Raw genomic sequence first — 16,821 nt, 5'->3', positions numbered from 1 at the left:
AGACTTGACAGCTACAGAGTCGTGCTTCCAGCTTCTATTCACCTGAAAATCTGAAAAGAATCACGAATTGCACTCCTAGGACATGTCCTGCCGTTCCTTCTCGAAGAACGGTTGGTTGTCAATGAAAGGCACCCCACCAAATTCCACATGGGCACAGTATGAACTTGGGGAGGGAACGGAGGCACGGTTTCCTTAGGAAGATGTTACCGGCAATGTGCGAAAAGCTGGCATTGCATAGAATGCCGAGGAAATCTACAGCATGCGGGTGCCCAGCTCCATTTGTGCGAGCCGTGTGCACGCACACTTGCCGCTCACTTAAATGGAGTGCAAATGTGTTGGCTCTTTTGACAGCCCAGGTACAAACCCCTCAAAGTCAGGGGTGGGCTTCAAAAATTTCAGCAACGTCTTCTCTGCCCGGTTGCTGGGTGGGCGTGGCCATGGTGGGCGTGGCCTAGTTGGCCTCCTGCACCATGGCATGGGCGGGGTGGGGGCATTTTCGCCTCCCCCGGGCTTTAGAGGCCTTCTGGGAGACCTGTTTTTCCCCTTCCCTGAATTTCCGCGCGGGCCCTGCGCTTACCTCGCGGGCCCTGCGCTTACCTCGCGGGTCGCGTGGAACTCCTGGGAGGGGAGGGGAGAGGTGGGGGTGGGATTTGGAGGTTCTCCGAACTGGCCATAATGTTAGCTACGGGTTCTCCTGAACCCGGGTGAACCTGTAGAAGCCCAACCCTGCTCACAGCCCATTAGTGGGCTGCGGCCTACAGTTTGGGGACCTTGCCCTAGGCCAGGGGTGTCCAAACTTGGGAACTTTAAGACTTGTGGACTTGTGGACTTCAACTCCCAGAATTCCCCAGCCAGCCATGCTGGCTGGGGAATTCTGGGAGTTGAAGTCCACAAGTCTTAAAATTCCCAAGTTTGGACACCCCTGCCCTAGGCCGTCTATAAAATGCCTAATTTCACACATTGAGGGTAACAAACACACGGAGGTCCCCACTTCAATCCCAAATTATTTCTATAACAATGGGGTGTGGAAAACACTCCTCTCTAAGACCTTGGAGAAATTCTGCCCGTCAGAGGAGACCGAGCTGACTTATAAATACACGAGGCAACCAACCATTTCATTTTCCAACTATGCCAGCAGCAGGGCAGGCCTCGCCCAGCTTTTTAGGCCCTGACAAACAGTTCCTTTTGTTTGCTTTGAACGGAACAGGCACAATTCCGCCTGTCCTTCTAGAATTCTAATATTTTTACTGAAGTGTCCCCCCCCCAAAAAAAAGCCACTTGTACTAGCACTGATGATGTTACCTAGTTTGGATAATGAAAGGTCTGAAAGAAAACAAGCTCAAGAGAGGACCAAGGGCCCCTTGAAGCCACTTGTCCATGCCACATGAGCAAGAGTCCATTGTCTCTTTTATCCACCATAATGTTTATGAATGGGGCACGTTCGCCGTCTCAGTGGAGTAGGACAAAGGGCACTCCATCTGTCCCAAACGTCCTCGGCTTGTCCGTATCCTGAACAGCACAGCCGTCTCCAGGGGTCTCCTTTGCTAGGGGGGGGGGGCAGTTTACAAAGGGCCGTTCGGCTGCTCTTTATCAGGCTGTACCAGATCTTGATAGACGAAAGAACGAAGGAATCGGGGATAAGAATCTTTCTCCATCAGCCCGAAGATCCTCTTCTGGGCTTGGTCAAAGCAAGACCGGGTGGGGAGCAAAATGTTCCGATTGGTGACATCTCTGGTCTGGGAATCAAGATTCACCTGCAATTAAATGCACACCATTATCCACACGATACGAAAGTGGCGGCAACTGTGATTTGTTTAAACACGAATGAAAGGTATTTGCAGGAGCAGGGGAAAAAAAAATCCCCTCAGGGGCTGGAAACTAAGATGTTCTGAGTTCAAAACTTAATACAATAATACAATAATACAATAGTAGAGTTGGAAGGGAGCTTGGAGGTCTTCTAGTCCAACCCCCTGCCTAGGCAGGAAACCCTATACCGTTCCAGACAAATGGCTATCCAACGTCTTCTTAAAGACTTCCAGTGTTGGGGCATTCACAACTTCTGGAGGCATTTTCTGTTCCACTGATTAATTGTTCTCCCTGTCAGGAAGTTTCTCCTCAGTTCTAAGTTGCTTCTCTCCTTGATTAGTTTCCACCCATTGCTTCTTGTTCTACCCTCAGGTGCCTTGGAGAATAGTTTGACTTAGAAACCTACAGATAGAGATCAATCAATGCTGATCTAGAACAAGTGTTGACTCAGATAGCATGCTAGTGGATCTCCCTCCCTTTAATTGCGTCTGGCTGAAGAAATTCAATTTTATTTTATTTTTTTAATTTCATTTTATTAATTCTACTCTACTCTACTCATTTTATTTTATTTTATTATTAATTCTCTTCTATTCTAATCTACTCTACTCATTTTACTTCATTTTATTTTATCTAATTATTAATTCTATTCTATTCTACTGTACTATTTATTTTATTTTTTATTATTTTATTATTTTATTTAGAATAGAATAGAATAGAATAGAATAGAATGGAATAGCAGAGTTGGAAGGGACCTTGGAGGTCTTCTAGTCCAACCCCCCTGCCTAGGCAGGAAACCCAACACCACTTCAGATAAATGGATATCCAACATCTTCTTAAAGACTTATATTAAAGATTTATTTTATTATTTTATTTTTATTATTTTATCATTTTATTATTTTCCACAATTCTAAACCTTAAAAATATACAACATTTTTGTTGGAAACCACTGTTTACCTCCAGTTTCTGCCCAAAAACAAAAAACAAAAAAAAAAGCCTCAGTGTGAAAAACGGGTTCGCTTAATGACCACAACATTCGCTTAACGACTGTGGTGTTTGTTTCAGGATTGCCAAGTTCCCTTAATGACCACTGTAAAAAAAAGGTTGTCAAATGAGGCGCGATCATGTGGTGTGACCTCACTTATCAACTGCCTTGACTTAGGACCAAAATGGAAGTCATAAGCCCGAGAAAAGCAGTTAGATGTCCTGCCACTTTCAGTGACGTATAGCCCTAAGATTAGCTGAGCTGGAGGAGGAGCAGGTGCAATGACAGGGCTTTGTATTGGCCTCCACAACCCCGTCTGAGTATTAACGTCATTCTTTGACTTCCTCTTTGCTAATCTCTTGAAAACAACAGTAGAGCCCAGGGACTCTCAGTATGATTCAGAAAAACAACTGGGGAAATGCATTCACCTCCTCCATCATACCTGTCAGCCTTTCAAGTAATGCACCCATAGAAAATAGAACTTTGAGGCAGGCAAGTTCCTCAAAGAACAGTTTATCGGAAACATCATATTGGCACAACTGGTGAAAGCCGATTCTGAGTTTTCCTGAGGCTTTCACCCGATTAAGAGTAAAAGTTTCCCCCAAGTCATGGGTCACGCTGTCCAATCTGGGTGCTGGCTGGTTGCTTGGTGACCTGCTCCTCCTCTGACAAGCCATCTGTCAGAATGTCCTTGGTTCCCACAGGAAAACTTTATTGTTCAGGCTACAGAACTCCAGCTAATTATTTCCCCTCTCCCACCGTTGTCTGGCAACCTTGAAGCCTCCAAGCTGGCTTCAGCCAGGTTCACATCAGGGTTGACAATACCACTGTAAAGCACATAATAGTTTTGAATCTTTCATCTCCCTTCCTATCTAGCTTTCCAAAGGACGCACACGGATCTTGATAAAGCACTACAAAAAAGCAAGGTCAATAAGATCGGCCACCAGCATGCCTATATGAGATTTTTTCTGTGTGGCTTGGTACAGACACATCTGTTTGTCTGGATTAGTACAAAAAAACTTGGCAAGAAAGGAATAAGAACAAAGACCTGTTCAAATGATGAAATACAAAGATTTGAGATGCCTATATACGCGGCAATACTTATGCAGGCATGCAGAGAAGAGCAACAAAGATGATTCGTGGAGGCTAAAACATATGAAGAAAGTTGCAGGAACTGGGTATGTCTAGTCATTGGATAGCCATTTGTCTGGAACGGTATAGGGTTTCCTGCCTAGGCAGGGGGTTGGACTAGAAGACCTCCAAGGTCCCTTCCAACTCTACTATTGTATTGTATTGTATTGTATAGTCTAGTGATAAGAAGGACCAGGGGAGACATGATAGCAGTCTTCAATATGTAAGGGGCTGCCACAGAGAAGACAGAGACAACCTATTTTCCAAGGCACCAGAAGCAAGACGAAGAAGCAATGGATGGGAACTAACTAAGGAGAGAAGCAACCTAGAACTCAGGTTCTAGGTTTGCCTTCAGAAGTCATGTGTGCTCCATCACTGAAGGCTTTTAAGAAGAGACTGGACAGCCACTTCTCTGGAATGGGATAGGGACTCCTGCTTGAGCAGGGGGTTGGACTAGAAGACCTCCAAGGTCCCTTTCAATTCTGTTGTTCTGTTATGAACTCTGTTGCAACATAAATGCAAAACATGGAATAATGGTTTTCTCTAACAAATACAAATCCATCCCATTTCACAAATGAGTCTACAAACTCAAAGGAAACTTTAATATTCCCCTACCTCTTTTGGAGCTTGGATGGTGATATATTGGTCAAAAATCTTTTTTGCACTCTCCTGGAGCTTGACACACCCTCGGAGTTTACGATAATCTTCACAGGCCATCCAGAAGTCCAGGTTCTCTTCGCTGAATTCTGATTTCAAGAAAGCATGGAAGGCAGCTCGACCATCTATAATGCGGAGATGAACAGACCAAGGCAATCCATTAAAATCTTCCCCTCCTTTTTTTTTTTTTTTTACATAAAATAGTTAGAAATTCTATTAATTCCACTTTAAATAAATTCTGCATTTTACCACATGGATTTCCCCCCTGCCCCTACTTCAGGTTACCAAGTGATAGTGGATGTTTTATGATAAGATAAGATGTTGGTGGTAATGGTTGGAAACTAATCAAGGAGAGAAGCAACTTAGAACTGAGGAGAAACTTCCTGACAGTTAGAACAATTAATCAGTGGAACAGAAGTTGCTTCCAGAAGTTGTGAATGCCCCAACACTGGAAGTCTTTAAGAAGATGTTGGATAGCCATTTGTCTGAAATGGTGTAGGGTTTCCTGCCTAAGCAGGGGGTTGGACTAGAAGACCTCCAAGGTCCCTTCCAACTCTGTTATTCTATTCTATTCTATTCTATTCTATTCTATTCTATTCTATTCTATTCTATTCTATTCTATTCTATTCTATTCTATTCTATTCTATTCTAATCTAATCTAATCTAATCTAATCTAATCTAATCTAATCTAATCTAATCCAATCTAGGTAGTCCTTAATTTACCAGTTTGTTTAGTGATGGTTCAAAGTTACAATGGAACTGAAAAAAAGTGACTTATGACCGTTTTTCATGCTTACAACCCTTGCGACATTCCCATGGTCATGTGATTCAGATCATGGCAACCGACTCATATTTATGATGGTTGCAGTGTCATCCCCTTCTGCGACCTTCTGACAAGTAAAGCCAATGGGGAAGCCAAATTCACTTAACAACCGCGTTACTGGCTTAACAACTGCAGCAATTCACTTAACAACTGTGGCAAGAAAGGTCGTAAAATGGGGCAAAACTCGCTTAATAACTCTCTCACTTGCCAACAAAAAGTTTGGCCGCAATTGTTGTTGTAAGTCGAGGACTACCTGAAGACTTTTTTTTTAAAAAAAAAATATCCCTCTTGCCATGAAGACACAAAACTTTTATGAAGTGAGTGGAGACATTCCGGAAGCATCAAATCCACACGAAATCCCCCTCTGAATTTTGGGAAGCTTAGTACAGTGCAGTCTAGGGATAGGCATAAGGTAAAGGTAAAGTTTCCCCTTGCACATATGTGCTAGTCATTTCTGATTCTAGGGGGCGGTGCTCATTTCCGTTTCAAAGCCGAAGAGCCAGCGCTGTCCAAAGACATCTCCGTGGTCATGTGGCTGGTATGACTAAATGCCGAAAGCGCACGGAATGCTGTTACCTTCCCACCAAAGGTCGTTTCTATTTTTTTAAATTGCATTTTTAATGTGCTTTTGAACTGCTAGGTTGGCAGAAGCTGGGACAAGTAACGGGAGCTCCCTCCATTATGCCGTGCTAGGGATTCGAACCGCTGAACTGTCGACCTTTCTGATCGGCAAGCTCAGCATCTTAGCCACTGAGCCACCACATCCCTAGGGATAGGAATAGCAGATTGCTATCTAAATACCTGATTCCCTGTAGTTGTTGAAAATTATGCATTAGTCTGTGGATAATGAGTGCTTAAAAATCTGATCTGCAGATGCTGCCTTTGAATAGCTATTTAACACAGAGAGAATGATATTTAATAATGATCCTCTTTATATAGATTTTTATGCTCTATTTTTTCCGGTAATGGTTATGATTCTTTGGTTTGAGAATACTTGTGCGGTTGGGGGCTTTATATTATAACACTAAACCACCAGAAGGAAAAAATAAAATAAAATAAGAACATGCGTATGAGGATAGCTATTAGCTATAACAGCTTTTGTTAACCTGACTCCCGCTAGTCCTCGACTTAGGACCATAATTGAGCCCAACATTTCTGTTGCTTATCGGGACAGCTGTTAAAGTGAATTTTGCCCCGTTGTATGGCTCTCCTTGCTACGGTTGTTAAGTGAACTGATGGAGCTGTTAAGTGAATAACATGGTTGTTAAGTGAATCTGGCTTCACTTGTTGACGTTGCAGAAGGTCGCAAAAGGAGATCACGTGACCGGAGGGGGGGAGGACACTGCAACTGTTGTAAATAGGATGAGTCAGTTGCCAAGGGTCCGATGGTTGTAAAAAGGCGGGGGGGGGGGGAAGGTCATGAGATGCTTTTTTCCGGTGTTGTTGTAACTTTGAACGGTCACTGAATGAACTGTTGCAAGTCAAGGACAGCATGTAGTTGTGTTTGACTACAATGATCTCCAAATCACTGTGGGATGGGAACGATGGGAGGTATAGTTCAATTCAGAGAAGGAAGGTTTTCTTCTAGCTCTGCTATGTATTAATGCCAACGAGGGAGCATTCTCAGCGATTCCTAGATCGTAGCCAAAACGTGTCCCGTTCAAGAAAGTCATAACAGTGTATTATATGATCCAGAGCCATAAATGAATAGAATAGAGTAACAGAGTTGGAAGGGAACTTGGAGGTCTTCTAATCCAACCCTCTGCTTAGGCAGGAAACCCTATATGTGATGGCTAACCCTTTTCTCCTTTTTCGCCCACACCCATAACTCAATGCTTCCCGCCCCCCTGTGCATGTGTGCACGACACCCCATGTTCCCCTACCGCTGTGTATGCACGTGACACCCCCTGCGCTCCCCCACGCATGCGTGCAACAATTTCCTCCCCCCGGGCCCTGTTTTGGGCCTAGCAGGCCTCCCTGAAGCCTCCTGGGATCAAAAACAGGGCATAGGGGGTGCACCGCATGCCCTGTGCTCCATCCCACCCCCTGCGCATGCACATGTGACCCAGTGGTGGGATTCAAATAATTTAAGAACCGGTTCTCTGCCCTAATGACCAGCTGGGAAGGCACAGTTCAGTGGTCATGTGACCATCTGGGCGTGACCAACTCAATGTCACTCATGTCAATGGGCGCTTCACCTTAGCTGTTACAACGTAATAAGGGTTAAGCAGAGAGGCAGTTTTTGTAAGCAGGACAATAAAGATTAGGTTAGAAACAACACCGGAATGTTTCCTTCCTGCCTTCCTTATAGGATTAGCCCTGTAAAGTGGGAAAAAACAAAGTAAGATTTCTTCCAACAACCGGTTCTCCAAACTGCTTAGAAAGTTAACAACCGGTTCTCCCAAATAGGTGTGAACTGGCTGAATTCCACCACTGATGTGACCGTCCCCCCACGCATGCGCGCACATCTCCCGCATGCACGGCAGAGACCCGAAAATCAGCTGGCTGGGAGACATGTGCTGTGGAGCGGAGCTGGGCAACTGCTTGCATGCTGGCAGAGAGGACTCCATGTGCCACCTGTGGCACATGGCCATAGGTCCGCCATCATGGCCCTGTACCAGCCTTCCAAAAGAAAGAGGCTGGGGGAAAGTGTGTGTGCTACAGCATGGCTCTTTGCCTGGCTTCCGTGGATGACTCTGCTTAACTGTTAAAAAAAGCCTCTAAAAAGCGCCCTCTACTATGAGGCAGGAGAACTGCCTGCCTCACTCATGTCAGGATTTTTTAGGCTTTTAACCCTTGCTTAACTCTGCTCGAATGATCATAAAACGCTTAAAGTCAGACTACAGGAGGCATGCAGTTCTCTTGCCTCATAGTAGAGGGCGCTTTTTTAGAGGCTTTTTTAAACAGTTAAGCAGAGTCATCCACGGTAAGGCAGCAACTAGCTCAGCTTTTTCCTTTTACATTTTTTTTCTTTTCATGATGAGAGCAGTGAGGCTGTGCCTCACCTGACTGCACGTCACTGCGCGATACCATTTCAGACAAATGGCTTTCTAGTCTCTTCTTAAAAACTTCCAGTGTTGGAGTATTCACAACTTCTGGAGACAAGTTGTTCTGCTGGTTAATTGTTCTCACTGTCAGGAAACAATTAAATGATTTCATTCCCCACTTCCAGGCCCACCATGATGATCTGCAGATCCCTGAGAATTAAAGCTCACATCACATCTGGACCTGAAAACAAATACTGTATTTTTCGGAGTATAAGACACACCATAGCATAAGACGCACCAAGATTTTGAAGAGGTAAATTAAAAAATACATTTTTTTTTGCACTCTGCAAATCTCCCAAAAACAGGCCCGTTTTTTGTCAAAAAAAAAAAACAAAACAAAAAAAGGGCAGGCATAGTCTTTAGGCGGCTTGTAGAGTGCACCTGGGGGTTTGGTGGGGGGGGCAAAAACAAGCAAAAAACAGCCCGTTTTTCATTCATTTTTGCCCTCCCCAGCCCCCAGGAGCACTCTGGAAGGCTCTTAAAGGCTATGCACGGCCATTTTTGCAAAGGGGGCAGGGTTTCGGGAGGCCAAAAATGCTGTATTCAGTGTATAAGAGGGAAAAAAGTGCGTCTCATACTCCGAAAAACACGGTAATTTCTAAAGCGACGTTATCAATTGGCCATCAGTCCTGTTCCTAGGAATACGGAAGTCTCTGAACCTTGATCTAAAGAAGATGCCAGGTGGATAATATCCTGTCAAATAATCCAGTTCATCAGAATTCAGCCACTCCACTCTGCTCTGCTGTATGCTGGACTGTTCCTTCTACTAATTTGGACTCCTCTCCATGTCCCACAGGATTTCTGGGAAAGCTGGATTCTGAGGAAAACAGGATTAAACTCATTTGGCAAGGGCCCGGCAATTGTTATGAGCATGCCTGCTATTTACATATTTGCCTACGCTCTCTACCAGTTGGAATTCTGGGAATCAGTGTTAATGTTATTATTAGGAAGCGGGCTGCGCTGGTGTCAAGAATCCATCTGAAATAAACAAAGCTTCTCGGGACGGCTAACCCTCTCATTTTCAAACACCAGCCTGTGAAAAAGACACCGGGAAATCTATAAAAAAACTGTGGGTCAAACAATCCCTTCCAAAGGTCCACTTGTGTAAACTTACATGGGTGTAGTAGCAGTTTTTCCAAAGATTCTGCCCATTCTTGGGCTTCCTCGGGAGTTGGCCTGAAAAGAGAATAAACATGAGTGACTGGAAAACAGATGTGACGAGATGAGAGATCTCTGCGCAAAGAACGTTAGCAAGAGTTATCCTACTGCAGGCAGTCCTCAAGTTCATTTAGGGACCGTTCAAAGTGACGTCATTGCCAGAAAAAGTGACTTGTGACCATTTTTCACACTTACGGCCGTGATCAAACTCCATGCTTCATGCTAGCAAGCTCTTTCAACATCGCTCTGGAAATGATATAGTGCCATGATGGGAAACCTATGGCACAGGTGCCAGAGGAGACATGCAGAGCCCTCTCTGCGTGCCGTCGCCAGCTGTTTTTCTGGTTTCTGGGACACGCATGGGCACCATCGCCAGCTGGTCTTCAGGTTTCCGGTCCTCCGGTGTGCACACATGCACGCATTCCAGTTTGGTCACTCAGTGCCAAAAAGGTTTGCCATCACTGATGTAAGGTTTCTTGCTTGAGTAGGGGTTGGACTAGGAGACCTCCAAGGTCCCTTCCAACTATTCTGTTCTGTTTTGTTCTGTTGCTCTGTTCTGTTCTATCCTACCCCACCTTACCCTACCCTACCCTACCCTACTTCCATTCCATTCTAATCTTTTACTCCACCTTTTTCCTATCGTTGGTCAGCTGATAGATAAGCAGAGTTTTTGATTTAACTTTCTGTGGCTGAAAGACTTTATGCTTCGGTCACAGTAACTTAAGCATCCACTCCATAGGTCTTCTTAGGGCCCTATCGGGTTCTTCTACAGCCAAACATTCAGGTTATTTTGGACATCAAGAGAGGCGATCCATGGTTCAGGGGCTACCCATACGTTCTCTTTTTTGGTAGACTTTATGACCACCAAATCATGACCCAGAAAACCTATTGCAAATTTTGAGAAGCAGTTGAACAATTTCTGGTCAGTTCTCCCCAAACAGGAAAATCAGGAAGAATGCCATTACTGTCCCCTCTAATAATGCCATGCATTTTCTGCCCTGTCTCTAGCCCTATACAGCCCTTAGCAATAAAGGTTTAAGGTTTATTTGGATTTATTTGGATTTCTGCCCTGTCTCTAGCCCAGCGATGGCGAACCTTTTTTGGCTCGCGTGCCATAAGTGGGGGGAGTGCAGGGGGGTAGTGTGCGGGCGTGCCGCACCCATAATGCAATGTGCAACCTCCTCAGTGCCCATGCTCCCCCCATTTTTTGCATGTTTTTTTTGCCCTCCCCAGGCTCCAGAGGCTTTATAGGAGCCTGGGGAGGGTGAAAAAGCCCCCCTTCCCCCCCAGAAGCCCTCCGGAGGCTTGAGGGACCTTCAGGACGCTTCCCTGAAGCCTCCGGTTTGCTCGGAGGGTCGTTTTGAGTGCTCCAAAGGTTTGAGAGACCTTCAGGAGGCTCCCTGAAGCCTCCGGAGCAGTCAAATGAACCTCTGAGCAAACCGAAAGTCCATTCCCAAACTTCCAGTTTGCCCGTAGGGCCGATTCTTTGCGCTCCAGGGGCTTCAGGGAAGCTCATGAAACCTCCAGGGGGGCGGGGGAGGCTCTTTTCGCCCTCCCCAGGCTCCTATAAAGGTTCTGGAGCCTGGGGAGGGTGAAAAATGGCTTTAAAAAAGGGTGAACTCAGCTGACAGGGCAGCGCCTTGCGTGCCCTGACAAATGGCTCCGCGTGCCACCTGTGGCACACGTGCCATAGGTTCGCCATCACTGCTCTAGCCCTATACAGCCCTTAGCAATAAAGAGAAATTATTTGCAGGCCTCTGGATACAATAGTATTCCAATATCTCAAGGGCTGCCACAAAGAAGAGGGGGTCAAGCTATTCTTAAGGCACCTGAGGGTAGAACAAGAAGCAATGGGTGGAAACTAATCAAGAGAGAAGCAACTTAGAACTGAGGAGAAACTTCCTGACAGTTAGAACAATTAATCAGTGGAACAGAAATTGCCTCCAGAAGTTGTGAATGCCCCAACACTGGAAGTCTTTAAGAAGATGTTGGATAGCCATTTGTCTGAAACAGTATAGGGTTTCCTGCCTAGGCAGGGGGTTGGACCAGAAGACCTCCAAGGTCCCTTCCAACTCTGCTATTATTATTATTAGTTGATAACCCGGCATTGCCCGGATATTTATTTATAGGGGGGAAATGTCTGGAGCAAACATAATTTCTAATGTTGGATTTTTCCTCTTACCAGAGGGAGCCCCCTTGTGGAGTGCTGTGAAGCCATCACCATGGCAAGTCCACTGCGCTGTACATTAGAAGCCATTTTGTGGCAGTACAGTAGAAGCCATTTTAAGGCACAATGGTCTGCATCTTAACAGAACACACAACCTGAGGGGTGTTAAGGTGTCTTACCCGCCCACAGTATTTTTTTTCCAGAGAGTATGTCATCTGTGCACCAAGTTTGGTTGAAATTGCTCAAGGCGTTCCAGAGTTATACTGGAACACATACACACACAGCCATTTTTATATATTTAGATTATCAGGTTGCTGGTTCCTTTTGCCTTTGCTATGTGCTGGCTGAATGAGGATCTGTTTTTTTTCTTTGCAGCCCTCGGACTCACTGTGGATCTGGTCCTGCGAGGCTTCCATCTGCTCACCTGTGGCCGTGAATGATGGGGAGTTTTATTCCCACAATCTGGATGCTTGTGAAGTGGAGAAGGCTGACGTATCTCAGACTCTCCTCTAAAATGAGATCCATTCAGGAGACCATCTGTAGCCTCTAAAAGCTTCTTTCAACATGCTGGACATTCAAACCAGGTAATAAAATTACAGTAAGTGTAGGCCCATTAGAATCATAATGTTGCCAGCTCATAACCTATCTAGCTTTGTAGGGCACTCTCTTTCTCTCTCCATCTATTTGTTTATCGTCACAAGGGCCTTCAACTTGCTGCCCTGAGGCTCTATGAGCTCTTGGCTTCCTTTCAACAACAGCACTCCGCAAGGAATCTAGCTCTGGACAAAAAGCAATTTTCTCCCAGCCTCTCCGGTTCCTGGATATAAATAAATAAAGGGAGACAGATGGAGGCAAAGCCTCTTTCGTGGGATGTCTCTTCTAAAAATCAGATTCCTCTGATAAAAAACAAAACATGAACATTTGGTTTGCTCTCCTATCAATAGACAGTAGTATATTTCCAAAATACATATAACTAAGCTAGTTAGAATAGAATAAAATAACAGAGTTGGAAGGAACCTTAAAGGTCTTCCGCTCCAACCCCCTGCTTAGGCAGGAAACTCTACACCACTTTAGACAAATGGCTATTCAACATCTTCTTAAAGACTTCCAGTGTTGGGGCATTCACAACTTCTGGAGGCAAGTTGTTCACTGATTAATTGTTCCAACTGTCAGGCAATTTCTCCTTAGTTCTAGATCAATAATGGCGAACCTTTGCGCCATGGCATGGCTACGTGTGCCTACCGCCATAATTTAATGCCCTCCCATGACATGCCCCATTGCGCATGCATGCATGACCCCCACACACTACACCACGCATCTGCGCACTGCTTTCTTGAATCCTGGGGAGGCCGAAAATGGCCTCCCCCACCCCTCCAGAGGCCAGAAACGGCCCATTTTCCGGAAGGTCCGTTTTCACCCTCCCCAGGCTCAAGGGGCTTTCTAGGAGCATGGGGAGGGCAAAAACGGCCTCTCCAACCCTCCCGGAGGCCGGAAGTTCATTTTCAGAAATGTGAAAAGTTTCCGACATAGTTATCTTTATACAGTGTTTTCCCAAAAATAAGACAGGGTCTTATTTTCTTTTGACTCCCCCAAAATAAGCGCCTGGCCTTATTTTCGGGGAGGTCTTATTATTTTTGAGGTTCAGGAGGCAGCGAGCGTGGTCACCTCACAGCTGCTGCTGTGTTGCAATATTTTCAGGGGAGGGCTTATTTTAGTGCATGCGCTCAAAAACCCAATTTGGCTTATTATCCGGGGAGGGCTTATTTTCAGGGAAACAGGGCAATGTTTATTGCAGCTTGTTCCCAACCACGATCCCTCGGTTCCCATTCCCAGTTGGGAAATCTGGTTTAAAGTGAGGTTACCTTAGCGACTGGAGGTCCTGATTTCCTGAGCTCCACAACCTTAGGAAATTCTTTTTGTTCTTTTTTCTAAGAAACAGAAATGAAATATGGGAAATCATGGATATAGTCAAGGCATTAATTAATTCAGGCACGAAAACTAAATGATGGGGGAAGCCAAGGGTGATGGGTATGAATGCATGACCAGCTTGGAAAAAGGGCCTTCAAGGTTGGCTTTAGCCGATGTCCCAATCTATCCCCAGCCCCAAACCCCATTGAAAGAGACCCAAAGGAGCTTTTCAAAAGGCAACTGGACTTCCTTGCATTTTTCCCTCTTGCAAATGTTTTGTTTCTCATCCAAGAAGCTTCTTCACTTCTTGGAATGAGAAGTGAAACCATTTTCAAGGGCAAAAAAACCCCCCCAAGAAAGTCCAGTTGCCTTTTGAAAAGCACCGTTGGGAAAATCACAATCTAGATCAGGTGTCAGACTGCGCACAGTGTGACAACTATTTTGAGAGCAAAATACAGCACACAGAGGTTTTGTATTTGAAACAGTGGTTTATATACAAGACTTATATATACATACATGTATTAGGCAAATGCCAGGCAAGCAATCAATCTTCCACTCTACACAGTGAACCACAATAGAGATAGAACACGAGGAGAGAGATACACAAAGAGAGAGATACATGAGGAGGGAGAGACGCCCTTACATGGCCTCCCTTATATATACAGCTTCTTAAAGTGGCAGCAACCCTGCTGACTCATCCTCATGTCGGTCTACAGCCTTACAGCAGCTGGTCAGCTATTAAATCATCATTACCCTGACATCAGGGATGGGAAATCTTGGTCTCTTTATGACTTGTGAACTTCAATTCCCAGAATTCTTGAGCCAGCCATGCTCTGGGAGATGAAGTCCACAATGGTTAAATTCCACAAGTCATAAAGGGACCATAGTTCCCAACCTCTGGCTTAGAGGATTCAGAATTTCCATCCTTGTGGTCGTCAGCCATTCAGTCGGATCGTCAGCCATTCAGTCATATCCGACCCTCCATAGACATTAAAAAAGAGTTGCACGTTTGCGTATCAATCCCCAGTTGTTCCTGTGACATATAACAAGGATTAGCCACAGAAGATTAGATGATGAGAATGGCTGTAAGGTTTTATTATGCTAGCAGATATTGACTTAGTAATTTAACTACTTCCTCTTTCTTAGAAGCCATAAAGACGATAACTTGAATTACATTCATTTGTCTGAGTGTTTGATTTATGTAACATTTATCTAAGGGCAAGTGCAGGGCTTCTATGTATCAAAACTGCTTTGGTTTTGTTTTCCTAAAGCAACTTAAGATATGTAGAGTTTTGGACTTCCGGTTCCGGCGGCTACGGCTCCCGCTCCCGCTCTCCCGGTGGGCTTCCCCCGCTTCTGGGGGGGCACAGGACGCCCCGGAGAGGCGTCCTGCCGAGGGAGTGGCTCGCGGAGGGCCCTGGCATCGGCGGCGGCTGGTGGGGGGTTCTCCGCTTTGCTCCAGGCACCGGGGAGCAGTCTCGGAGGGTGCGTTTGCGTCTCGCTCCATGCCGATCGGGCAACGCAAAATTGAAGGAAGCAGCGGCGGTGTGGTGAGGTGCTTCCTTTCTTCATTCCCCTTCTTTTGAACTGATGGACTGACAGGTCAGACTGGAAAAGCCCAAACACACACATCTAATATAGCTCCACATTGTTGCGATTGCTCTTTTAACGCATTGGCAGCAGTGAAAGGTTAATGAAAAAAAATTCCACACACAGAGCTGTAGATGCATTGTCTGCAGGTATACAGGTGTAGGTAAAGGTTCCCCTCGCACATATGTGCTAGTCGTTCCCGACTCTAGAGGGCGGTGCTCATCTCCGTTTCAAAGCCGAAGAGCCGGCGCTGTCCAAAGATGTCTCCGTGGTGATGTGGCCAGCATGACTAAACGCAGAAGACTCATGGAACGCTGTTACCTTCCCACCAAAGGTGGTTCCTATTTTTTTACTTGCATTTTTACATGCTTTCGAACTGCTAGGTTGGCAGAAACTGGGGACAAGTAACGGGAGCTCACTCCATTATGTGGAACTAGGGATTCGAACCACCGAACTGCCGATCTTTGTAATCGAAAAGCTCAGTATCTTAGCCACTGAGCCACCATGTCCCTATATACAGGTATACGCATGCATAATTTTCTATTTTTAAAAAGCGGAATGGGAGGAATTAGGCTTTTCTTAGCGATGGGGAACGGTGGTCCTATGGTGGAGTAAGCCCTCATTCTGTTGCAATCTCAAATAAAGTACTGTGTGGTGAAATGATTCATCTGAGATATCTTCTATGCCAGGAGGATTAATATTAGATATTCCAGGGCTGTTAGGAGATAGAGAGATAAACACTCATTTATCAAACTGAAGGAAAATCTGCACCGAGGCCATTTACAGCAGTAAGAAATGAGATATATTTACATTATCTTTCTGCCCTCCCCTCCCAGAAAAAAAAAATATTCAAACTACTTTATCTACGTAGATCAACCTTTCCTAAACTGCTGAATTCCAGGTTGTTTGATCCATAATTCCCTTCAACCACATTAATGGGCATTTCTGGCATAATCTGGTTGGAGTAGAGAATGTGGTTTTGCTTTTCACCCAGGTTTACAATTAGGTTATAGCTTGGCCAGAACGGATTTTCGTTTTACAGATGCAGAATTTGCAACTTGGAGGCTCAGAGATAAGCGGTGTAGCGGTTATCTACAGATATTCACCAGGCTAGGAACTGGGACACTGGGAGTTCTAGATCTACCTTAGGCCCAAAGCCATTTGGGTGACCTTGGGCCAGTCCCTCTCCCTTAGCCCTAGGGAAAACTAATGTTGAAATTTTGTCAAGAAAATTGCAGGGATTTTTCAAGATAGTAGTGAGAAGTGAAAAAATTTGAGGGTGCATGTGGAGAGGGAGGGAGAGAGGCAGAGGTAGTATTCAGCCGGTTCAGACCAGTTCGCCCGAACCGGTAGTAGAGACTCTATGCCGTCCTATTTAGGCATGTTTTCAAGTCGTGCGCATGCGTTCAAGCCGTAGGCGCGATCAAAGCGCATGCACGAAAAGCTGAGTGCGCATGTGCTCCCATTCGTGAACTGGTAAGGAACATAAGTGAATACCACCCTGGGAGGGAGGGAGGGAAAGAGAGAGAGAGGGAGAGAGAGAGAGAAAGAG

General features: G+C 45.3%; 1 protein-coding gene across 1 annotated transcript in view; it reads right to left on the bottom strand.

Annotated features, from left to right (window-relative positions):
• Positions 1-931: 931 nt before the first annotated feature.
• The window catches only part of LOC309402001 (regulator of G-protein signaling 3-like), a gene marked incomplete at its 5' end in the record, with an annotated part of 51,330 nt that continues 35,440 nt past the window's right edge, over positions 932-16,821 (bottom strand). Inside the window, 4 exons of the mRNA XM_081971439.1 lie at positions 932-1,754; positions 4,535-4,701; positions 9,561-9,622; positions 13,634-13,699. Of these exons, the coding sequence (XP_081827565.1) occupies positions 1,563-1,754; positions 4,535-4,701; positions 9,561-9,622; positions 13,634-13,699 (487 nt within the window). The 3' untranslated portion in view covers positions 932-1,562. The remainder of the gene's footprint in view (positions 1,755-4,534; positions 4,702-9,560; positions 9,623-13,633; positions 13,700-16,821) is intronic.

Source organism: Natrix helvetica (genome assembly GCF_964273705.1).
Source record: "Natrix helvetica genome assembly, chromosome: 1".
Classification (NCBI taxonomy): Eukaryota; Metazoa; Chordata; class Lepidosauria; order Squamata; family Natricidae; genus Natrix; species Natrix helvetica.
The sequence above is the reverse complement of the archived record's forward strand: the minus strand, read 5'-3'. Positions and strand labels throughout refer to the sequence as shown.